The 25,839-nt window shown below is 46.4% G+C and overlaps 2 protein-coding genes across 5 annotated transcripts in view; both read right to left on the bottom strand.

Moving 5' to 3' along the window:
• On the bottom strand, positions 1-6,648 carry LOC309716475 (acidic leucine-rich nuclear phosphoprotein 32 family member D-like). The gene is made up of 7 exons (XM_082550275.1): positions 6,428-6,648; positions 3,128-3,277; positions 2,432-2,554; positions 2,116-2,275; positions 1,783-1,901; positions 1,597-1,663; positions 1-1,186 (listed from the first exon to the last, which is right to left on the bottom strand). The coding sequence occupies exons 1-7, from the start codon at positions 6,479-6,481 to the stop codon at positions 1,107-1,109; spliced, it is 753 nt and encodes a 250-aa protein (XP_082406401.1). The 5' UTR covers positions 6,482-6,648; the 3' UTR covers positions 1-1,106.
• Positions 6,649-8,878: 2,230 nt separating this feature from the next.
• LOC309716472 (mothers against decapentaplegic homolog 4-like) overlaps positions 8,879-25,839 on the bottom strand; it is a 33,008-nt gene continuing 16,047 nt past the window's right edge. For 3 of the 4 annotated variants that reach the window (XM_082550269.1, XM_082550268.1, XM_082550270.1), the window contains exons 3-12: positions 25,580-25,828; positions 21,640-21,814; positions 12,075-12,203; positions 11,783-11,998; positions 11,573-11,701; positions 11,422-11,475; positions 10,924-11,107; positions 10,674-10,842; positions 9,890-10,028; positions 8,879-9,607 (exon numbers count right to left, since the gene is read on the bottom strand). In XM_082550269.1, the coding sequence (XP_082406395.1) occupies positions 9,402-9,607; positions 9,890-10,028; positions 10,674-10,842; positions 10,924-11,107; positions 11,422-11,475; positions 11,573-11,701; positions 11,783-11,998; positions 12,075-12,203; positions 21,640-21,814; positions 25,580-25,828 (1,650 nt within the window). In that variant the 3' untranslated portion in view covers positions 8,879-9,401. The remainder of the gene's footprint in view (positions 9,608-9,889; positions 10,029-10,673; positions 10,843-10,923; positions 11,108-11,421; positions 11,476-11,572; positions 11,702-11,782; positions 11,999-12,074; positions 12,204-21,639; positions 21,815-25,579; positions 25,829-25,839) is intronic. The other variant, XM_082550271.1, reaches the window with a different exon arrangement.

Here is a 25,839-nt window from a genome sequence, read left to right as displayed (position 1 = left end):
GAGATTTCAGTCATTTTATTCAAAAACACTCTGGTTACAGCAACACGATCAGAACACAGGAATAAAAAAATAAAATTACGGAGGAGGAGCATCGCTCCAGCTTCACGCTTCCAAACTTAACACGACAGATCAGGCCAAACGGACGACAGCACAAACCTACAGAGACCAGTTCACTTCTATTTACACAGGGACCCGTGGGGGTGGGAAGGGAGGCCGCAGACCCACAGGTGACGGGGGCGGGGTTAAAACAGTAACAGTCAATTTAAAAGAATGAAGAAAAAAAGCTTAGGGGAGGAGCCAACTACAGAGAGCTTTGGAGTCATCCAATCAGAGAGCAGAGAGGAGGGCAACTCTGGATCCATGTTTGGCGCAATCAGCTGCTGAGAATCATGGGTAGTGTAGAGTGGAGTCACAGGGTCAGAAGAACTGGGTTGACTGGGAAGAGCTCCGCCTTCCAGCTGATCAATAATCAATAAAGGAGAGACAGGAACACGCCGCGTTCTCTAGGCAGACAGTCTGGCAGCGCTGTGATGTCTAAGAGCTTGGAAAGAAAAGCGTCTGGACGTCTTTAAGTGGCTTGAAGATGTTTCACCTCTCATCTGAGACGCTTCTTCAGCTCTGCCCTCTGCAGTCCAGACGCTTTCCAAGCTCCTTAGACTACGATGACCTGGATGACTGAGAACCTTCACAGACATAATTGAGAAACACCAATCACGAAGGGCGTTCCTGGGATTGTTAAATATTCTGTTCACAGGAGTGGGGAATGGCGTGTTGCCGCCCCCTGCTGTCTGTGATGAGGATGTGATGAATCTGGAGCAGACTGAGGAGCTGCTGAGGTGTTCCTATTTTTTTGTCCTTCGTGACTTTCTTGAATTCCATATCTGTGCGTGACATGTCTGAGGGAACGCGGCGCATTTCTGAGCTCTGTTATCGACCTCCTGCTGACCAGCTGGCTGGCGGAGTGACATCACCGCGGTGAAGGACAGCGATGAGCCTGATCGCAGTTTCCTGTTTGTCTGGAGCTCCAAAACCACATCCTGCCAGGGTCAGGGGGAGGTGGGGAGGGGCGGGGGTGTCAGACGATATAGCGTACGAAGGTGATTGGACTACTCGTCGTCGTCATCTTCACCTTCATCATCGGCGTCTCTCTTCCTCTTCTCGCCCTGAACAGCAGCGCCGTCCTCATCTGAGGAAATCAGAGCAGCCATCAATCACCTGATCAATAATCAGTAATCAATAACATGGTGACACTGAGGAGGAAGCAACCCTGACAGAACTACGATTCCTTCACTCAGCCGAGAGAAGAGCAGAAAGCGTTTTTACCACTAGGTGGCGCTGCACTGAACGGGTTTCATTGAACACATCAATCACATGACAGCGAAACTCGCAATGACTCATCATCGGGTAACTACGCACATGTAAAAGCTGTCACCAGGGAAACGTGGCCTAAGCGTGCAGTTTAAACGCCATGATGTGATCGTTACTGTAACACAGACATCGACGGCGAAGTCACCGTGACGACCGCCACAGGGGCTGTAAAAAAACAACAACTCCCCTCCCCCCAAAAGAATCCAATCACGTTTCAGCGACACAAACCTCCGTCCTCTTCTTCCTCCTCGTCCTCTTCGTCCTCCTCGACGTAGTCTCCATCGTCCTCTTCATCCTTAAAATATGTTAAAAACACGTTAAACTCAACTGTGAGCACGCCGTGAGGCAGGCTCCTCCTCCTCTGCTCTCTGTTTACCTTCATTATAAATGAAGTTGTAAGTCATGACCTCTCACCTGGATTCCCTCCTTCATCAGGTACGACAGACCGACCTCGTCTCCCTCAGAGCCTTCCTCATCCTCATCGTCGTCTTCATCGTCGTCATCTCCCGGCGGGCCGGCTTCATCATCCTCATCTGGAACAAAACATCCTAACATCAGAAACAGGACGTTCGTCCTCCCCGTGGACCACTTCCTGTCCTTAATCCGAATTAGGCGGCTGAAGGCGACCAGCAGATCTGCACGCGCTCACTGGACGGAAACGTTTATGGCTTAACGAAGTGTGCACATGAAAAACAAATAGACCCCGCCCCTCGGTCAAGCCAGAGAGACTCCGCGTTAGCGGCTCACCGTTCTCGGCCTCGGAGTCGGGCACCTCATTGTCTTCCTCGTCAAACCCGTCCAGGTAAGTGAGCTGAGGCAGCAGCTCGAAGACGCCCTCTCTGTAGTCGTCCAGCGCTGAGACCTCACAGCTGTACAGGTCCAGGCTCTTCAGGTTCTTCAGGTTTTGCTGCAGTACAAGAACAAAGCAGAGGAACCCTCAAAAACATGGACAGCAACGCCAGAATCCCCGACTTTAATCTGCTGCTACGTTTCAGGGTCTCCCATCGACAGGTTCGGGTGTTTCGTTAGCGATCGGCCTAACGAGCTTAATGAATGGACGTACCAGAGGCTCGATGGTGCTCAGATCCTTGATCTTGTTCCCGCTCAGGTTCAGGTAGGTCAGGCTGGGACATTTCTCCGCCAGCGCGTCCAGACCCCCCGAGATGGTGTTATCGCTCACCTCCAACTGAAACACAGGAAATGCATCATCATGCGTGCTGAGAGGAGGAAGCAGCACACAGACAACAACTACTCAGCTCATTCCCGCCAGATCTTTCCTCATCTATCGACTCTGTAGAAGTACTACAGTAGTACAGTACTGCAGCAGTACTTCAAATATTTTCATTCATCTCCAAAAGTATGAAACTTTGTTTCCACCACTGAAAAACAAATAAAGTCAAACATAACTCCAAATTCTGAGTTGAAATTTCAAGTTAGTACTGCTAACCAGGATCTAGCTCGGTGGATGACATTTCCTTATTATCCGGATGCAGATGGATGATGTGTGTGGGCCATATCCCTAAATTTGAGTTCGGTATCTCAAAGTGCACAATACTGCTTTCCTGTGGCAGAAACAAGCTGATGCATAAAAGTGGAATATCGTTCATCTTCTCAGTGTGAGGGTCAGTGCTGGGGTCAAAGGTCATAAGACACATTCAGAAGGTACATCCAATCAGAGGTCACATGTGATGTTCATCACAGCACACACGCCGATCCTGACTGTGCTGTGTTCAGGTGTCGTAGCTGCGGGTGAACTGACCTTGCGTAGTTTGGGCAGTGAGGGCAGTTTGGAGAGCGAGCTGAGGCCGACATTCACCATGCTGAGGATCTCCAGCCCCGTGTAATCGTCTGTGAGTCCTTCCACCTCACCGTCGCTGGAGCGACAGTTATCCACCACCAGCTCGGCCACCTGAGCGCCACCGCATCACATGACAAAGAGTAAAATTGACACCACATTATACATCACAGGTTTATTCAAACTTTCAGTTTGCATGCCTCACACTCACCTGTTGCCACCTGGTGGCGTACACACAGACTGCAGTCTGTGACCGTAAAATATAATGTGTTAAATAAACGATCTTCCGACGTGTGCGCATTTAAAAATTACTGTAGCCCCGGGGGGGGGGGGGGGGGGGGACAGTTTGCCCGGCTATTACACACTCACACATCTCCCTGCCCACAGTTACAGGTGTGTACCCAACTTCATACACACCTCTGGGCCTCGCTTCTTGAAAACGAGACCTCATATAGAATACAGGGTGGCCATTTATATGGATACAGCGTAATAACATGGGAATGGTTGGTGATATTAAAGTCCTGTTTGTGGCACATTAGTATATGTGAGGGCGTAAACTCCTCAAGATGGGCGGTGACCATGGTGGCCATTTAGAAGTCGGCCATCTTTGATACAACTTTTGTTTTTTCAATAGGAAGAGGGTCATGTGACACATCACACTTATTGGTAATGTCACAAGAAAAACAATGGTGTGCTTGGTTTCAACGTAACTTTATTCTTTCATGAGTTATTTACAAGTTTCTCTTTGTTCACAGCCATTGACATGTCGAAGGTTAACACGTGAGGAGCGAAATCGTGTTGATATCTGGTGAACGCAGTAACCGGGTCATTGCAGCAGATTTCAATGCAAGACACCCTACGAGACCACCCATCTCCCATGCTACAGTCAGCAAACTGCTTGCTAAGTTTCGTGAAACTGGTTCAGTGTTGGATTTGCCAAAATGTGGACGCAAGAAAACTGTCAGTAATGAAGAAACATCAGTGGCTGTCCCAGCTTCATTCAGCAAGAGCCCACAGCGTAGCACTCGCCGCATGTCACTGGAGAGTGGCATTAGTCGGTACAACTAATGGACCCACTATCGGTACAACGATAGTGGGTCCATTCTTCATCAATGGAAACCTCGAGGCCATTGGATATTTGAAATTGCTACATGATGATGTGTTTCCCTCTTTGTGCACTGAAGCTGGCACGTTCCCTGAGTTTTTCCAGCAGGATGGTGCACCACCACATTATGGGTGCAGGTCCGAGCATTCCTAGATGAACAGTTTGCTGGAAAGTGGATTGGTCATCGTGGGCCAGTTATTTTGCCCCCAAGGTCTCCCGATCTGACCGCCTTAGACTTTTATCTTTGGGGTCATCTGAAGGCAATTGTCTATGGTGTGAAGACACGAGATGTGCAGCACCTGAAACTACGGATACTGGATGCCTGTGCTGGCATTTCTCCTGCGGTGTTGCTATCAGTGTGTGAAGAGTGGGAGAAGAGGGTTGCACTGACAGTCCAACACAATGGGCAGCACACCGAACACATTTTATAAGTGGTCAGAAACTTGTAAATAACTCATGAAAGAATAAAGTTACGTTGAAACCAAGCACACCATTGTTGTTCTTGTGACATTACCAATAAGTGTGATGTGTCACATGGCCCTCTTCCTGTTGAAAAAACAAAAGTTGTATCCAAGATGGCCGACTTCTAAATGGCCACCATGGTCACCGCCCATCTTGAGGAGTTTGCCCCCTCACATATACTAATGTGCCACAAACAGGACTTTAGTATCACCAACCATTCCCATGTTATTGCGGTGTATCCATATAAATGGCCCACCCTGTAGAATAGAATTCAACTTTATCGTCATTGCTCATGTCACAGCTACAAGGCAACAAAATGCAGTTTGCATCCATCCAGAAGTGCTTTAGCTATGATATAGTGATCTCAATGAGATTTACCTGTACAAAGGTGAAATAAAAATATCAAAGAACACACGTAAAGCTTCACCAGCCCTGGGTTTGAGCATGCGCGGTTCATCATGATTTATATGTTTCGATGACAACGAAGACAACAACACAGTTCCAGCATGCGGGGGGGCGGGGGGGGCTGCATGTGTAGAACAAGTAAGCAGGTATGGCAGTTCTCAGGTACATGAATAACCACGTGGTGTAACGCTGTATATGCCCAGCAATTGGTGAAGAGGAGGCATCTAGTAAACCCAGGTTTCAGACGTTTCACAAAACTAAACGAGGGTCACTTTCCTTCCGTTTCGGTCAGAGCTCTTCGCCCGGGCCAGCACTCCCCCTCTCCCGTTGGATCTCATCCATATAGCGGTTAGTACGTGACCAGAAAACCGGCGCTCAGCTTCACCGTTACGATTACCGGTGGGAGAGCACACCTCACCCACCAAAGCTGTGCGTGCGAGAAACTTTTTAAAAACCCTCTCCGTCGTTTAAATCCGCCTCCCACCGAACCTCGTGCAATTTTTGTGAGATTTAAGCGCGCGGCACTCGTGCGCCTGAAAACACAGCGAGGAGGGCGGGAACAGCAGACTGAACAACAACTGTTAAAACTCCAATTTAACGTGAACAAAGTATCAATTTTAGACTGCGCCTGTGTTGAGCTGACCCGTGCCGACAAAGAAACTGTGGAGACCCTTTAATGATGTTATGGCAGAAAAAATGACTTGACCTAGAACTATGTGCACTTAAACGCTGAAATGAGAATGGAGTCCGGCTGCAAACGCCATCACAGCACGACCATCGCAGATCAGTAACTCTCTAACGGTGAAGGTTAAAATGGGAGCCGGCTCGGCCGAGCGGTCGCCCCGGGGCGTTCAAACAAATGCAGCGGAGCCCATCCACAGTCCGCGACTGCATTTTCTCGGTACCGCCGAGCACCTGCGGCGGCTCTCGGCGCACTCACTCGGCCGCGGTTCTGTTATGCGGGCTGGGCACTCGGCAGGTTAGCCTGTTAGCCCGTGTGCTAGCTGTGGGAGGCTCGCGCGAGGCTGCCCCGCGAGAAGTGAGCGCGGGAGAGGGAGCGAGCCTGCACGCAGCGGATTCCTCCTCCAGGACCAAGCGGAGTTTCCTCCATGTTGGAGCCACAAACATGTCGCGTCTAATCGTTCAAAAACACCGACAGAAGATCAGTCCGCGGGTTGGGAAAAGTCGACGGCCGCCCACGCCGAATGTTATCAGCGTCGTCATAGCTTCACACTGCATCCTTCACCAGTTTCTTCAGGAAATAAATAAATTAAAGTGTTGTAGTTACTTGCCTCGGCTGGATTTCTGTTCCTCAGCTCCAGACTAATCCTCTTCTTCATCTCCATGTCGAAGCCCGAACAGAAGGCGAAAAAACAAAGTATAACAAAGGAAAAGTGAAAATAAAATGCGCGTCAGTGAGACCCTCCTTCTCTAACGGACACAAGGCGACAACTAAACCTCCATGTTCGCTGTTGCCGGTCCGCCACTGTTAGACCACGCCCCAATCTAATGAATATCCATATTTTTAAGAAGCTTAACCTGCTACTGGTCCAAACACGATCAACTCACTAAGCCCCGCCCTAGAATCTTAGTATGCAGAGACCTCGTCTGCGAGTGGCTGTAAATGCAAATACGTCACTTTAGTGTTACCAATGAGAGGATGAGCACGAAACGTTTAAACTTTACAGGCGCCCTCTCTTTGTCCTTGTTGGCGCCATGTTGTAATGATCATCGTGATCATTTTTCATTGATTACCGCAAAATAACCACAGTGTTTACATCAGTAAATCACTTATACACACATTATAGCATCCAGCTTTGTGCCTTTGATCTGACCACAGAAGCTGTTTGTTGTTTCAAGTATTTATTGCAACAATAAACATGATCCATATCATAGTTAATCAAAGTATTTTCTCAATCTTTTCATATTTATTAAAGGTTCTATTCTCCTTCTTCTTTTTCTTGTTATTAAGAGCCATGGGAGGTGACGTGGTAGAAAAATATGAAACAAATACATCAGATAATTTACTTGAACATTTTTTCTGTAAGGAGCAAAGTGACCGAAACACAGATTTTCACGTTTTCAAGTTTAGACTTTGCTTTCATCAGATAATCAGATGATCCATGATTTTCCTGACCTTTAACCTTCCACCTGTCTGATTGCTGAGGTAAACATTAGATACCACCAAAGTCTTTCCTCGGGAGCACCTGTGTGGGAGTTATTTGGAAGAGTCAAAATTTGAGAGTCTACAGAGTAACAGGTGTGTCTGCAGAGAACAACAGTTGCCTTAAGGTGCTTTATGTTGTAAGGTAAAGACCCTTCAATGATACAGAGAAAACCCCCCATGAGCAAGCACATGGTGACAAGGGGAAGGAAAAACTCCCTTTTAACAGGAAGACTCCTCCAGCAGAACCAGGCTCAGGGAGGGGCGGCCAACAAGCTGCAGTCATTCACGCATCACTCTCTGTAACAGTTGGAAACTTTTTGTCCATCAGCATTTTCGGCACTGTTGCCATTTGGTTCCACCAACCCTGTGCGCTGGTCAGATTTGACTCTTTCAGCTCCTCCAGTCACATTTAGACTGGGACTCATGCATGCCTGCAGGGGGCAGTGTTCGACCTCTGTGTGCTGCTGTTCTTTAGCATCTGACTTCCATTTCCTCACTGGGTGCTGCATGCATGTAAGTACGGGCATGTACAGGCGGCCATGTTTTCATTTTGGTTGGTTTTCTTCAACACGGATGTTCTGGATCTCATTGTGCATGTGTGTCGTGACAATAGAAGCTATTCTATTCTATTCATTTTGAGGTTTTAGGTCACTGTGAGCAGCATTCTGAGAACAGAGAGCAGATCTCTCTGCTGAATGCTCTGAGATGAGATTATGATGCAAATATGGTTAACTTCACTGCACTGTGTTGACCCGGTGTGCATGAGCAAACACAGATATGCATAAAACAGGAGCATGGAGACCTGATAGGCTGAGAACACGCGTGTGAGAGTGGCTGAGTGGGACTGAGGGTGTGCTGTGAGCTGAAGTCCTGCTGGCAGCACGAAGCACCTAAAACACTCAAAACCAGACAAAATGTCAGTGCAGTGTCTGAAAGAACCTCAGGGAACTCTGCATCTTTGAGGTACTCAGTTTGGACTTCTTTTAGAAAGCACATTTTGGGGGGGGGCTATGACTGAGTATCAGGGCCACATTAAGAAAACAATTATCACCGATCTGTGCAGATAACAGATGTTGTATCAGGACAAACTGTGAGGTCATACCTCACAATAGTTAAGGATGTGATTTGTGCTTCAGCTCACAGATGCAGGGTGGTGATCAGCGTGAGGACGCTGCAGAAGCTGCTCAGACGGGAAATCATGGAAGAGCGGATTTTTACAGCTGTGAGGTCATCGACGGCCTGGAACAGTAAGAGGACAGGTACAGGCTGATTGACTCGTTTCACTGATTGTGGCCTTTTTTATGGACCAAGCGTGGCCTGTTTTCTGTTACAGCTCCCTGCTGCACTATGTGGAGCAGCTCTCGTGCATGAAGTTCCTCGTTTGATCGTTTCCAGCGCAGATCTTTAATCATCCGGTCAGCTGAGACTGCAGAAGTCACCTGGATCAGTGATGAAACGTCCTGACGACTGGATGGACTTCCTAGGAGCGCCCTACCTGATCACTGCGTGTGGATGGAGAGGAGAGTGTTCCTCTGAAGTGTCTGAATGCAGAGTGAAAGACGAACAAAGACGAAGATCTTTATCCACCAGACTTTTAATTTGAAGAGACAGCTGATGATTCAGAGCTTTACACCCTTTCAGTATAAAAGCCTTTAAATGAGTTAAACGTGAGAAAAAAAGCAGACGACAGAATAAATAATGTGACCGTCAGGCGGAGCAGAAACGCAACGTAAACAGGATATGATGTCATCAAAGGAACAGGAATGGCTCTTTGGTCGACAATTAGCTAAAGGAACTAAAAACCGACAGAAGGAGGAAGATGACGATGACGAGGTTTTTTTGGTAATCAGCTGATTTCTGACATCAGGCTTAAAGGGTCAGTTCACCTGTTGAGGGGCGGAACTAATAAACTGCAGGCCAGCGTGGATGCTCGAGCAGACGCCAAGCTCGCGTGAACTGACCCTTTAACGAGTCACGCTGGTTTCCACAGAAACGAACTTAAATGACAGCAGAGACAAGACGCTGCGATTGGCTGATTGTCTGAAACCCGTGTGAACCGACCCCTGCTGTGGTGCGTTTGTGGGCAGAGCGCGGAGGTCCTAGAGTGCGTGCTCTCGCGGCGGCAGCATGTGCAGCACCTGGTCGAGCAGCTGCAGCGCTCGGTGCAGGTGCACCTCCAGCCAGCAGGGGGTGTCCTTGATGCTCTGCCGTGGGTAGTCACACCCCCACCCTTTGACGAAGCTCAGCCGCACGATGCACAGCCTGCGGAGGTCGTCCACGCCCAGACCGGCCGCTGAGCGCACACCTGCGGGAGGAAGCACAGGTGAGACACAGAAACTAAAACATGTGAAATTAAAACCACGAGGCTTACACCGAGGGCCGAGGCCGCCCACCGTAAAAAGGAAGTGAAATAACATTAAATGCATGAAAAAGCAGGAAGTCGCACTGAGGCCCAAAAATGTCCAACGCGAATCTGACTCGATTCACTCTGCAGGTAAGTCTTTTAAGCCCTGCGTCTGGTTCATGTTATAATTTATTGACACCTGTGCCTGTCTGTCACTGGCTGTGTTGGGCAGGTGATACTCACTGACAGCAGGCGCGATTCCTCCCACACTGTTCGGACCGGGAATTGCACCGACCACCGCGGCTGCCTGAGTCTCCACAGCTGCCTGAGCCGCTGCCGCCTGCTGCTGCATCTGCCGGTGACACTGCCGCAGGTCGAACACCTGAACACAGACGGGTGAGACAGGCAGACGGGTGAGGCACGCAGACGGGTGAGACAGGCAGACGGGTGAGGCACGCAGACGGGTGAGACAGGTACACGGGTGAGACACCGGGGTGGCTGTAGCTCAGGTGGTAGAGGTGGTCATTCGATGCCAGTCTGCATGCCAGATATCCTTGGGGAAGAACCTACCGCACGTTTCTCTGTGATGGATCCATCCAGGTGTAAATGTGCGTGAACATGGTGGGCAAAAACGGCCACATACTGAACACGCCATAATGAGCTAGGGTTAACAAAGAGCAAAACTGCCAGCAGAGCCAAAACCACCTGATAGAAACCGTAGCCAATTCACACTTTTATGTCCAATCATGCACAAATCTATGTCCTATAAAACTGTCAACAAGCTGCTGAAGAAGTTACAACAAAGCTGTCCAAGTATCGAGAAACACGGCCCAAACAAACCTCTCAGAGAAACTCGGATCTCTTCACAAATCAAGAATATCAAATCTGTAAAAGGAAGATGGACTCGCTGCTTTACTTCCTGCGATCCCCAAACACGTCTTTGTCTGTCTGTTTTACGTCTGTTTGGACCTTAGTGAATCCGAGCCCGTCTGGGCTCAGATGGTCATTCGCGGCGTCTACCGCTCACCTTGATGTATGCTCCAGGGTAGATCTTATGAACGCCATCGCCTGGTGCTCTGCCCGCCTCCCGGTCCAGATAGAAACTCTGGACAAACACAGAGTGGTCGCTAAGGCAACGCATCCAGATGTCACCCTCCCCCCGACACTCCAGCTGAACCCCCCGGCCGATGTGGAGCCTGCAGGGCAACAACATCAGCAACATTAAATACTAACACTGCAATAATTCTCATGGTGCCACCCACTAAACGACCGCTCACCTGGCGCGGTGGCTGGCGGCTGTACGGTGGACATTGCTCAGCTGTCCCAAACAGAATCGATCTCCTCCCGAAGGATCCACGTACCCGTCCACGGTCACCAGGGGACAGCTGGACTGGACCTTAAACATCTCACCAACCTGAACGTCCAGCTCAAAGTAGGAGATGGAGCACCAGAACTCTGGACCTGAGGATCGAGACACAGATCAGGACATGGCGGACCTGCTCCCCAAACATCCTGACAAACTGGAGACAAAAGTGCTTCTCAACCTTTTATTACCTGAGCTTTTACTTCTGTAAGTGAGGACATCTTTGTTTCAGGGAATTCAGACAGATAGGTGTGAGTATCAGGGCACTTTATTTTTACATTAACATTTTTTGGACCTGCTTCACTAAGAAGGGACATTTTGTATTTTGGGGACGTCGGCCACTATGTTTTGAATCTTTATTAATAAAGTGAGGTCAGAGTGAGGGGGCGGGGTTTGTGGACAGGTGTGGTACCTGGGTGGTTGGATACTGGCTGTGGATACGGAGCGGTGCTGTGATGCTGTGACCCTGCAGAAACAAACACAGACCCAGTACTCAGCAATAATGCAGTACTCGCAGTACTACGGTACTGAATAGAGCAGTAACATTTAACATGCTGTCTTACAGAAGTGAGTGTTGGGGGCGTGGTGTTGTTGATGATGATGAGGATGATGATGCAATGGTGGATGTGGCTGGTTGCCCCGCCCACTATGCGCAGAGGTGTAGGGGGCAGGGCTGTTACCTGCCCAGTTGGCTGTGGAGACACACAGGACACTCATTATACTACAGAAGTAGTACTAAGCACAGGTAGTACATAGTACTTAGGGTACAGTACCAGGTTTGTGGGGGCCACTGTACTCTGGGCTCTGCTGATGTGGGGAGGCTGGGGTCGGGGGATGGGGGGGCTGGGGAGTGTGAGGTGGATTTGAGTGAGGCGGTGAAGCCTGGCCGCCGTGGTTAGGAGGCGGAGCGATCTGAAGGAGGCCAGGTCCGTCCAAACCGCCGCCGACCCCCCTGGCAGTCAGAGCTGCGGGCACCATGGAGCTGCTGCCTGCAGGAAACACGACTGTGTTACAACAGCGTCACGGCGTCTCGCACGCGCTGACAGCAAGGAGCAGCACACTGACCTGGGGGAGACAAAGGCATGCTGGGATACATGCCGACAGGCCGTGGGTGGCCATAGGGGTTGGTGTGGGGGGGCAGGTCGATCTGCAGACACTCCTGCATGAACTCCTCTTTTATGAGAGACTGAGGACCTGTCAAAGCAGACATTACAAACATTTAGACTGTACCCCAGGTTTGACGTTTGTACCCCAGTCACTCAACTGTAGCAATCCGAGTCCTGGTGATGACTGTTTGCCCCTGTTAATGACTGTTTGCCCCTGTTAAAGACTGTTAGCCCCTGTTGATGACTGTCAGCTCCTATTGATGACCGTCAGCTCCTGTTGATGACTGTCAGCTCCTGTTAATGACTGTCAGCTCCTGTTAATGACTGATAGCCCCTGTTGATGACTGTTAGCCCCTGTTAATGACTGTTAGCTCCTGTTGATGACTGTTAGCTCCTGTTGATGACTGTTAGCCCCTGTTGTTGACTGTCAGCCCCTGTTGTTGACTGTCAGCGCCTATTGATGACCGTCAGCTCCTGTTGATGACTGTTAGCCCGTGTTAATGACTGTTAGCTCCTATTGATGACCGTCAGCTCCTGTTGATGACTGTTAGCCCGTGTTAATGACTGTTAGCTCCTGTTGATGACCGTTAGCTCCTGTTGTTGACTGTCAGCTCCTATTGATGACCGTCAGCTCCTGTTGATGACTGTTAGCCCCTGTTAATGACTGTCAGCTCCTATTGATGACCGTCAGCTCCTGTAGATGACTGTTAGCCCCTGTTAATGACTGTTAGCCCCTGTTAATGACCATCAGCTCCTGTTGATGACTGTTAGCCCCTGTTAATGACTGTTAGCTCCTGTTGCTGACCGTTAGCTCCTGTTAATGACTGTTAACTCTTGTTAATGACTGTTAGTAATACTTTATTTGAAGTGGCTGTTCGTCGCAGGACACGGACGCTTGGTGAATAAACTCTCATACAGTCTGAGAATGTAGTTAAACTGTTTATCAGAGGGAAAGTATGATTTTAGGACACTGGAGCCTGACATTAGTTTGCCATGATGTTAGCTTACAACAAGCTGTTGTTTAGCTATCTGGAGACGGCAGGTCTAAACTGCTGAAAATAATTATCTGTGACAATATCGGGAATAAATAAGCATGTTTATGCACATTTTCAAGAGTTAGAGCCCTGACTTCAGTTCAGGAGATGAAGCTGGAGGTCAGGAGGAAGAAGATGAGTGTTTGTTAAGATGGCGGTGGCGTTGTCTCTTTCTTTATCTTTGGTGAAGAGGCCCTGTTCACTGAAGAGAAAACACTAGTATCAGCCTTCATATTTTGAGTCTGAACACATAAGAAGTCCTATGACTTCTTCCCTCGTCTGCCTACATATGCAGCTGTCTGTAGCCACATGTTTAACACACCATTAGTCGGACGCACGCTCCTCTGTTGTTTTAATACTTTAATTATACGTTTATAAGAATGCTTCAGGTGGTTGGAAGACATAATTACCCACTAATGTACATGTATTTCTGAGTACAGTATCCTTTTCACCTGTTTGCAATATTAGGGGCGTGGCCTCTTTGACTGACAGGTGGATGGTGACACAGGCAACTGTAGCTTCTAACTGTCTGTTAGCTTCACCTGATCTGGACCCAATGACTGTAGAAAACATGGACAACGTGACAGCACCTCCTCCCATTCTACAAAAATGAAGCCAAAATATCCCGCCTCTGGAAGCTGCCATCTTGCCAGAGTCTGCGCAGTAGGGACTTAAGGTGGAGCGACTGTGTTACGCTCCCGCCGACACACCTGCTGGACGTGACCGCAAACACGCCCCCTACACTTTTTACGTAGCCCGGCTGCTCCAGTTTATTTGCTGATGGGTTTACCGCGACTGACGACTTGTTTAATTAAGGTAAATACAACCATGTCACTGTTATGAAAAAGACACATAGATTAGCAAGGCGCTAGATTAGCCGCTAGAATACGCAATGTGTTTGAGGCTTGTTGTTAGCTAGTTAGCGATGCTACACATCCGTTACTCTAATAGTCTGTATTATTGAATGATTCAGCACTGCTTAGGTTTTGTTATCCATTTTTAGACAGTGATGAGATCATCTGCACACTCTACAGAAGCCCAGAGTTACTGTTAATATCAAAAATATAATGCTGTCCTTTGAGATTTTAACATAAAACTGTGAGTGTAATGGATCTAAAACTGTTTAAATCTTCAGAGCCATCTACTACGGTGGCCCCTAGAGACAAAGCACGTACAAACTCCAAAACACTTGCAAACTCCAAAACACATGCAAATTCCAAAACACATGCAAACTAAAAAACACTTGCAAACTAAAAAACACATGCAAACTCCAAAACACGTACAAACTCCAAAACGCTTGCAAAATCCAAAACACTTGCAAACTAAAAAACACTTGCAAACTAAAAAGCACATGCAAACTCCAAAACACGTACAAACTCCAAAACACTTGCAAAATCCAAAACACTTGCAAACTCAAAAACACAACGGAAGTGCTCCAGGACGCTAGGGGCAGTGTTGAGCTCTATTTGCAAAATAAACGGCAAGTTTGTCTGTATGGGACGGTCTAGTCTCTGTCGCGCTTCCCAGGTTGCCTAGCAACCATGATACTAACCGCTGGAAACGTGTCATACAACTTGGTTTGACAGAAATGAGGGAGAATATATTTTGTTCATTTGTTTGTTTCTACAAGAGCTTTGTGTGATTTGATAAGTATCTGAGGCTGAGACCACAGGACAGTAAAACATGATTTTTGGGCTTCATTTCTGTACTGAACAGTTATTTAAGATTAGTTAGTAAATAAGAATTAGCTAATGTTGTTCATGAGACTAAAGTCATATCACTTTGGTAATGTAAATATAATATGGCCAATATTATAGTTATTATATTAATCATTATTAGCTATTACAGCAGTGAACATGAACTCTGTGTCAAATACTGAGCCTCAGTACAGATTCAAGTTGCAGTTATGTCTTATCACCTTAAATCTTCACTCAAAGACAAGTATCTTTGACAGTGTATATATAGGTGTATCATATATCAGAGACAAATGTTGTTACTTCAGTATGTTGCCATTACTAAATTTGGCTCAATGCTTACATATATTTATAAAAAGAAAATGTACAAGCTGTGATAACTGTGTCTGATAGAATGAAGGGTAGATTGATATATGAAATATTCCTTTATTGGGTGAGAAAATCAGACCATGTCATAACTGCTTTAGTTATACAGAATAGATATCAGAGCCTTAAACAGGCTGACTTCTGCTAAATGGGTCAAACTGGGCAGAAAGTCTACAAACACATATGTTAGGGAAAATATTCTAAAACACTTCTTCAGTAAAGACTCAAGAGAAGAAACACACAGAACTTCTTGCTAGCAAGGCAGCCTCCAGACTGAGACTCGCACTAAGAAACTGCCCCAATCTTTATTTATACTTCAGTAGGTGTGTGTGTGTGTGTGTGTGTGTGTGTGTGTGTGTGTGTGTGTGTGTGTGTGTGTGTGTGTGTGTGTGTGTGTCCTGCTGATCAAAGGGTCATGAGAGCACAAAAGGTACATCCTTGGTCAGGAAAGGGGGTAGTCTCCCCACCCTAGATAACATGGTGAGGAAGTCCAGCAGTTCATCTATATGTAAAGAAGCACTTAAACTAAAACAGACATAGCTACGTTAATCCTGCCGTAAAACAATAAAACAAGGTATGAGCTCTCATGCTCCCAGACGTGGGGGTGCATTCCTGGATGCACCCCAAGCCTGCAGCCTGTTAGAGATCACACACAATTAATTATATGCCTCTAAGTATACATGGTTGAATATTTCCTAATACAAATAACTACATGCAGTATTCTACCATATGCAAACTTATATCACTAAAAGATTATACTGACTACTAAATACAATTTTCCATTGACAACATAACATCCTTATAGAATATGATGTAACACTATAGATCAACTTACCTCAGAATATATAAAGCATATAAACAATTACAGCAATATGATGCAACAAACACAGCAGTGCTACGAATCCAAAATACTCAAAGCTTCATAGAACTGGAACAAACATTTACTTTTAGCTCCATTCTGCTGCAGATACAGACTTTAGGTTTCTGAACATTAAACTTGTTGCTGCCTTTCATAGTGTGTAACTTGAAGGCCCTGAGTACTCTCAGTACTTTTCTCCACACTGGAAACACTGGGATGATCACATTATTTGAACATTACCTAATAAGACTGATTCAGCACAGACAGTTATGTTAAACTTTCCTAGCAGTCCTTCACAAACAGGGAACAGTCTGTCTATTCTCTCCATCTGTCAGCTGCTGCTGGCTCTTCCTCCTTCCTCTTCCTCACACACTGCTGAGTTTGTCCTGGTGGATCATCAGGGCTGCAAAGCCTCACAGATGATGTGCAGCAGTGGGTCCCTCAGTCTGTCCTCACTCTGGACACTTGCAGTCGTCACACATGGAAATCAAATGTGTGATAAGCTGCAGGATTCAAACACAAGTGTAACTTATAAACACATGTTCATACTTTTATTCCACAATCAGAGAGAAAGAAACAGAGAGAGAGTGCAGGACAGACAGACAGGTGACAGTCTCAGGTGTACACACTGCTACACAACAGCACCAGAGAAGCAGGATTTAGTGTTTGTGTTATTACGAGTGTAAACAAGAAGAGTTCCAGATGGTGCAGTGGACACATGTGTGACTGCTGTGATTAAAGCATCTTTCTTTCAGCTTAACGAGTGAACCGTCAGCTCGTTCAAACACACGTTAAGTTGGGCTTGACACCACCCAACAGAGGCAGCAATATAACATAGCTCACATTAACAGTGCAGTGAATCCTGCTTGTGCCGTGATGTTCAGGACTGCAAACCGAGCAGCATCACTGACTTTCAGCTTGTTGTGTTTGTGGATATATGACTGACTTTAATTATCTACAAAATCATCACAATCTCTGTAAGATTAAGGTCGACTATATATATATTTATTAAAGTAAAGGCTTTAAAACCAAGTTAATTCTGAAAGTACAAACATCGCTAATGTCAACTTTCCCGACATGTGGCCAACAATAATGGTTTCATGTTCTTCATTAAAAAAATATTTGTGCATAAATAAGTGACATAATATTCAGTACTTACTTCTGAAAGTTTACTCTTCCTCCGCTCCGCTTCCACTGTTTTTTTTTCGGCAAAATTATCCACACCACCACCGCACTATGAAGTCTGGGATATGTTGGGCCATGAAGGCTACACCGACCCATCCTTAAAATTCAGGGAAATTAAGGACGCATTTCAGGGCCGCATTTTGGGCAGCCTTTGAATTCGGAAAGCCTTCTCTTGTCGCTGTGAGGTAATCGGCCTTAAAATGCGGCCTTTAAGGCTGCAAACCCCAAATCCGGTCATTGGTACTTCCTGGCTTGTGTAGTTACTAGGTAACAAAAGCTCAACACTGCCCCTAGTGTCCTGGAGCACTTCCGTTGTGTTTTTGAGTTTGCAAGTGTTTTGGAGTTTGTACGTGTTTTGGAGTTGGTACGTGTTTTGGAGTTTGCAAGTGTTTTGGAGTTGGTACGTGTTTTTTAGTTTGCAAGTGTTTTTTAGTTTGCATGTGTTTTGGAGTTTGTACGTGTTTTGGAGTTTGCATGTGTTTTGGAGTTTGTACGTGTTTTGGAGTTTGCATGTGTTTTGGAGTTTGTACGTGTTTTGGAGTTTGCAAGTGTTTTGGAGTTGGTACGTGTTTTGGAGTTTGCATGTGTTTTGGAGTTGGTACGTGTTTTGGAGTTTGCAAGTGTTTTGGAGTTGGTACGTGTTTTGGAGTTTGCAAGTGTTTTGGAGTTGGTACGTGTTTTTTAGTTTGCAAGTGTTTTTTAGTTTGCAAGTGTTTTTTAGTTTGCATGTGTTTTGGAGTTTGTACGTGTTTTGGAGTTTGCATGTGTTTTGGAGTTTGTACGTGTTTTGGAGTTTGCATGTGTTTTGGAGATTGTACGTGTTTTGGAGTTTGCAAGTGTTTTGGAGTTGGTACGTGTTTTGGAGTTTGCATGTGTTTTGGAGTTGGTACGTGTTTTGGAGTTTGCAAGTGTTTTGGAGTTGGTACGTGTTTTTTAGTTTGCAAGTGTTTTTTAGTTTGCATGTGTTTTGGAGTTTGTACGTGTTTTTTAGTTTGCAAGTGTTTTGGAGTTTGTACGTGTTTTGGAGTTTGCATGTGTTTTGGAGTTTGTACGTGTTTTTTAGTTTGCATGTGTTTTGGAGTTTGCATGTGTTTTTTAGTTTGCATGTGTTTTGGATTTTGCAAGTGTTTTGGAGTTTGCAAGTGTTTTGGAGTTTGCATGTGTTTTTTAGTTTGTACGTGTTTTGGAGTTTGTACGTGTTTTGGAGTTTGCATGTGTTTTGGAGTTTGTACGTGTTTTGGAGTTTGCAAGTGTTTTGGAGTTTGTACGTGTTTTGGAGTTTGCATGTGTTTTGGAGTTTGTACGTGTTTTGGAGTTTGTACGTGTTTTGGAGTTTGCATGTGTTTTTTAGTTTGTACGTGTTTTGGAGTTTGTACGTGTTTTGGAGTTTGCATGTGTTTTGGAGTTTGTACGTGTTTTGGAGTTGCAAGTGTTTTGGAGTTTGTACGTGTTTTGGAGTTTGCATGTGTTTTGGAGTTTGTACGTGTTTTGGAGTTTGTACGTGTTTTGGAGTTTGCATGTGTTTTTTAGTTTGTACGTGTTTTGGAGTTTGTACGTGTTTTGGAGTTTGCATGTGTTTTGGAGTTTGTACGTGTTTTGGAGTTTGCAAGTGTTTTGGAGTTTGTACGTGTTTTGGAGTTTGCATGTGTTTTGGAGTTTGTACGTGTTTTGGAGTTTGCAAGTGTTTTGGAGTTTGTACGTGTTTTGGAGTTTGCATGTGTTTTTTAGTTTGCAAGTGTTTTGGAGTTTGTACGTACGTAGGCCCGCCCCAGGAGATGGATACACCCAGCATTTCATCAACACTGTGATGAGACCTTTGGTTTGTGTAATGTTATAAATAGTCAGATACTCCCAAGAGGCTCCGGGCTTAATATTTAAAAATATATGATCCTCTCTGGTTACTTGGGTATGAATAACTATGTTATTTACCATAAAGTGATTCACACTATCTGCAAAAAACTGTGAAAGAATTCCAGATCACCAGTTTGTAGTTTAACATACAAGTGACGACCTTTGACCTTCATCAGGTTTTATTTAATTGTGTCAGAGAAACTCAAACGTGCTCTTCATGCAGCTGAGTACATCAAGTGTTTAAACTGGAAGCTGTGCAGGTCTGAGATCAGCAGCTTTATGAAACATCAAACTGAGGTCCTGTTAATGCTGATATACAGTGACACAGTTACATGAGTGATTAATCCTTTGTTTTTTGTCTTTAACTTTATCAATAAAGCTGCAGCTTTGACTACAGGACGTGTGGCACTTTAACCTTTGCACTGTTTTCATCAGTTCATTTTGCAGTTAACATGTGAACATGTTGGATGATCTGTGCTGTCACTGGGTGGTGCTGAGGTCTGAATCTGAGGCAGCTCCTGTAATCACAAAGAGATCAGAATCATCACAAACTGAATTATAAAGTTTATCTCTTAAATCTGAAATAAAGCTGATCCTTCTGTCCTCACACTCAGGATCTGAAGCTCTTCTCTTACATTTTTTTCACTTCTACAGTTTAATCAATAGTTACTTATTAATGAGGAGTTACTGAAGCACAAGCTTAAAAAAAATAAAAATAAAATGGTGTTATTGTCTTTACACATGTGGAGACTGAAAACATGCTGTTGCTTGCACATATTTAATAATCAGCTCTGCACAGGAGCTGAAGCAGGATGCAGCCTGTTGCTTTTACAGTAAAATACTTGTAATAAAAGTACAGTAACAGTAATTAGTGACTGAGCAGCCCGGGTCGTTTCTTGATTTCTTCAGTCGGTGTAAATTCATTCACCTGCACAGATTAGCTAAACGAACCCTGACAGCCGAGTCCTCATCTTAGCTAGCTAGGTCTCAGGAGCTAGCTAAGGACGGTAGTTACAGATTAGCTGACAAACACGTTTAACTTACCGAAAAAGTGCAGCGTGGCCTCGGGTCCTTCTGTCGGGTAGTCCAGTTTACTGAAGAACACCTCAGGCTGTCAGGTTAAAACACTCGGTCGTGTTTTCGAAGCGTAAACGCTGGCCCTCCTCTCAGAGCTTACGCTCTATCTTCTATTCCCGAACAGAGATACGCAAGTTTCTCCGTGACTGCAGCTGCCAGTCAAAGCTGTTATGATGACGTTTCACCCCAATTTAACATCACCGCGGTAGGAATTAGAATCAGACTTATGGGAGAGGAGACCCCTTGGACATCAATCAGCATGATGAGAACTATTGATAACAAAGGAAAGAATCTTTGGGAAAAAATTATCTGAGGAGAATAAATTTATTTAGTCCCATCCGCTAACATGGAGGAGGCGGGGTTTATGACCTATACTGCAGCCAGACACCAGGGGGCGAAAGAGACGTTTTGGCTTCATTTTTGGGGAGCTGTCGCGTCATCCATGTTTTCTACAGTCATTGTTCTGGACATTTCAACTGTGTTTGTGCTGTTGGAGCCTTTTGGAGAATTTAATGACATCATCTGACCAATAACATGGCTGCTGTGAAGTTACCATAGTAACAGACCGAGAAGAAGGTGGAGCGAGTTCGATGAGAGAAATTGGATGGTTTTGATTGGATGTTAGTTAATTAACTGGCATTTCTGTGTGTGTGTGTCTGTTTCTGTCTCTGTGTGTGTGTCTGTGTGGGCTCCAGAGTGTCTTCGGAAATAGAAACGGTCACCACGGTGTTTAGTCTGACTTCTGCTCAGACACGAGGGCAGATAACAGAGACGCTCCAAAACCTTCAGAGCCCAACAGGAGCGACCACACACACACACACAGAAACACACACACACAGACACAGAAACACACACACAGACACAGAAACACACACACAGAAACACACACACAGACACAGAAACACACATACAGACACACACACACACACACACACACACAGACACACACACAGAGACAGAAACAGACATACACACAGAGACAGAAACACACACACACACACACACAGACACACACACAGAGACAGAAACAGACATACACACACACACACACAGACACACACAGACACACACACACACATACAGACACACACACACAGACACACACACACACACACACACACACACAGACACACACAGACACACACACAGAGACAGAAACACACATACACACACAGACACACATACAGACACACACACACACAGACACACACACACAGACACAGACACACACACAGACACAGAAACAGACACACACACAGAGACAGAAACAGACACACACACAGACACAGAAACACACATACAGACACACACACACACACACAGACACACACAGTGTTTAAAGCTGTGACCGTGTTTCCATCAAAGCAGCAAAGACACCTAAAACCAAACGCTGCTGCAGCCCGATGACTCACGGCCCAATCAGACCAATCACAGAGGGCAGCAGGTGTGCAGGGTTACCTGTGGCGGGGGACGCTACCCTCTCGTAGTGGTAGGGGTTCACACACACGCTGTCGTACTTCAGGTCGAAGGCAAACTGACAGAACTTGACGTGCTTCAGCTCGTTCTTGTGGAGGTCTGGCCACCGCCACAGGCGGGCGTAGATCACATGAGGGAAGCCTTTTCTACCCGCTACCTGCACAGGTGAGACAGACAGTCAGCGAGGAAACATGTAAGCTTAAATAAACTCTGTGACAGCAGACTGAGTCATGCTGAGCACAAACACTGTGCGTGTGTGTCAGGTGATTATGCCAAACCACAAGCATGACATCACGTCTGACCTCAGCCTCAGAACGCTGCAAAAAGTTCAGGTCAGACATAATAATAATGGATTGCATTTATATAGCGCTTTTCAAGGCACCCAAAGCGCTTTACAATGCCACTATTCATTCACTCTCACATTCACACACTGGTGGAGGCTACAGGTGTAGCCACAGCTGCCCTGGGGCAGACTGATAGAAGCGAGGCTGCCATATCGCGCCATCGGCCCCTCTGGCCATCACCAGTAGGTGGTAGGGTAAAGTGTCTTGCCCAAGGACACAACGACCAGGACAGAGAGCCCGGGGATCGAACCGGCGACCTTCCGGTTACAGATACGCTTCCCAACCCCCTGAGCCACGGTCGCCCCAGTGAGATCCCAACACAGAGCCAACATAGCTCCAGCCTGCAGGGGGCGTTTCTCTGTATTCTGTCCCCAGCTGAGTGTGGGCACACCTGAATGTCCTATTTCAGACAAACATTAGCTGCAGTTCACCTAGGGGGCGCTGTGAGATCAAAGTGAGCGGAGCTAAACAGAGACTTTGGATTTTAGTGTCCATGAATCCAGCCTGGATAAAAGCACTCTTCCTCCTTCAGTTCCTCTCAGTGAAGCTAATTCTGACCATAAAACACTAGCATGCTGCTAACGCTTGCTGATTGTGCTGCTAAGGTTTTAGGACAGGTGCCTGTTTCCACAGTTAAAGCCCAGCAGGAGCTCCAGGTGTGCAGGACAGGAGCAGCGGGGTGAAGGCGACGCTGTCAGGAGGCTGCTCGCTTCACGCCCCAAACCAAAATGGAGGACGCTGTAAAGCACCTCGCAGTGCTGTGACGTCTCTAACAAAAAGCGTTTACTGCAGGAGAAAACCTGTGAAACGTCTAAAGGTGGAACCATTTCTGCTGAGCTCGACAGCGCCCCCTATGGAGCAGGAAGTCCACAGAGAGGCGGGTCCCGAGTATTTAGAAGTTGTTCGATAAAACGTTTGATGATGAATGTTGCTGTGTGTTAACCGGGTCCCTTAATTGTAGGAAAACCCTAATGAGGATGTTTATTCTCACCGATGTGTTCGCTAAACAAACTTTAAACTCAGAAAATCCCCGCAGGCTGTAAACGTCTCAAAGCCACAGGTTTGTGAATGTGCTGCTTTAAATCTGATGGACGAGGTCTGTTCTGTGTGCACAGGTGAAGGGCAGGGATAAGACTGCAGACAAAACAATCTCACACACACGCTGCAAAAAATGTCCTCATAAACCTGCTCAAAGGGCCAGGTCCCCACACTGAACGTAAACTGAAACAGCACTTTCTTTTAAATCACCTTTTATCCACATTTTGAACGACCGCCTGCTCGTTCAGACTCTCCTCGTGTCTTTACTCTGTTTCTTAAACTTTAAGTGTTAAGTTCAAACTAATGTTTGTTCCTGTTTTCTGGGTTTTTTCCAAAGGTGTCGCCGTGTTCACCTCTCTGAGCTATGAGAAGCAGGCATGCTGCAAAAACAACATCCAAACCCCAAAACAAGCAAACAGCAACACAGAAAGATTTTAGCAAAACTTTCCAAAGATACCAAATATACCAGGGTTTGTTTGTTTGATCTGGAGAGCTTTCACATGATGACACATTCAGAAGGAACGTCTCCGGTTTGTTCCTGACTACGAAAAGTGAAAACACAAACTGCTCATCAGAGAAGAAACACACATCGCACTTTTCCTTCAAATACGAACACGTTAAAGACCGAGTTGGACATCATTTAGAAACATAACTGACGAGGTGACGGAGAATCAGGGGTTTACACGGAGGCCCGGGTAGAAAAATCACCAAACAAAAAGCACAAGAAAATTATAAAAGGACATCTTATTGTTATTCATGCAAATCTACGACTGAAAGGGAGAAATTCAAGAAAAAAATCAGATAAAGTCAAATATCTGAGGAAAAGATTGTGACATAAATATGTGAGATATTACACTAACACTGCTTATAATTCAAAACTAAGACAAAAATAGATTAAAAAATTCAGACGCAAAAGGTTTGATTTCAAAATCCAAAACTAAACCAATCAAATAACAAAACTATAGGATGACGAAAACGTCGACTCGCTGAACTAAAACTATGAGACAAGAAGTAAAAGTTTCATGTTTAAGACAAGAGTGAGAGCGAAACACTGACTGAAACATTTACACTCTGACACATGAAGCTGGGATTTTAACCTCTAAAAGGTAAACCTGTTAGAGCAAAACTAGGAAACGAGGAGAAAAGAACTCAAAGAGCCGACAGAAACCAAACAGAAACAGAAATATTTGATGTAAAAGTCAAGACAAAGCTCTGCTTTTGGCCACAGGCTGAGCTTCTCGATTTTTTAATGGGAGACAAAATCATCTCGTCCTCTCTGGGTCAATGTCTGCAGCAGCACGTCATTTCTTACAGTGTGGAAACTCTGCGGTATGAAATCCACCAGAGTCCCAGACGAGTCCACATTCCCGTCCTCTGCATGCTTACACACACACACACGCACACACACACACACGACCCTGAACCCAAACCTGAGCCCTGAAACCGGCTCTGAAGCGAGGGCCACAAACGGGTCCTGAGTCTAACAAGGTGCTCACAAAGACAGCTGTACACACACACACACACACACACACACACACACACACACCAGACTGTCTGGCTTAAGTTAACCCGGCCCCTTTCCTGTGTTTCAGACAAAACAAGCCAGCCTGCCCTTCCTCCTCCTCCTCCTGCTGCTGTTTGGATGTGAGACCTGCGACGTTCTGCAGGATCCTGCAGTCACACCGACGCTGTAACGTGGTTCTAACCGCTTCCGTTTTATTGGTTATGCCTTCGAGGTTTGATCTCTCGGGTCTTCCTCGCTCACATGCCGACCCTCAGACTGAAACGGCGTCAGCTCAGGCCCACCGCCCTCGCACAGGCACGCGCTCCAGAGCTCGCTCATCAGGCGACGCTGCGGCGAATGGAGGCTGAGGTTTAATGAAGCAGCGCTCCGTGACAGGAGCCTGCTACAGGTGTGCGGCTCACCTGTGTGCCCCGCCCAGCCCTGCATCCTTAAAGCATATTCCCACCAACCTGAACTTATCACAGAAACATTTTAACAGCAGCATACACAGGATGACGGAGTGGGGATGGAGACAATGTCCTCAGGTGAACCACGTCTCCTTTTACGGTTCGTGGGGTGGGGACGTTTTGGTTTAAAGGGTCTGTGAATGTTTCAGAAGTTCCTGAGAAGGTGTCGCATGTTTTAGTGGGACTGTGGGGGGAGGGGTGCGCTGTGGGCCGGATCAGCTGTTCCTGGTGTGAACCTGCTCAGCAGACTGAGGTGTGCTCTGTCCTCTGGTCTCATAATTACTGAGAGACTGGGGGACACACCCAGGCTGCTGCTCACAGCTCCATCATCATCATCATCATTATTATTATAATATCAGCGGTGAGGAGCTCCTGGAGCGCCGACAGAGGACACAGGAAGGACAGGATCAGGTGCAGACCAGGTGAGGGGCGGAGCCTGAAGACTTTAAAGACTTTTTCTTTGAAGTCCTGTTATCTTTCTAACTCTGTCAGAATAAAATAAGGTGACTACTTCCTCTCTGAGCCTCAAGCCTTCCTGTGGGCCCTCTGTCGGGTTTTCACCGCCGTACCTGCAGCCGGCCGTCCAGCGTCCTCTGGATGGTGACACACTTGCTGGGGTGCACGCCGTTGGTGGTGACGGCGGTGATGAGCGAGTCCAGTTCGTCCTTCTTCTCCTTCAGCTTTTTCACCAGACTCTCGATGGCGCGCTTGGCAAAGCCCTCGTTCTCGCCGCCCTGCCGGTGGCACATCAGACTGTGGACGATGCTGAGGCAAGCGTCTGCGCTGCTGGGGGCGGGGCCGAGCACCGACATGGTCACCTGATAAAGTA

This window comes from Aulonocara stuartgranti (assembly GCF_965226115.1).
Source record: "Aulonocara stuartgranti genome assembly, chromosome: 11".
NCBI lineage: Eukaryota > Metazoa > Chordata > Actinopteri > Cichliformes > Cichlidae > Aulonocara > Aulonocara stuartgranti.
The sequence above is the reverse complement of the archived record's forward strand: the minus strand, read 5'-3'. Positions and strand labels throughout refer to the sequence as shown.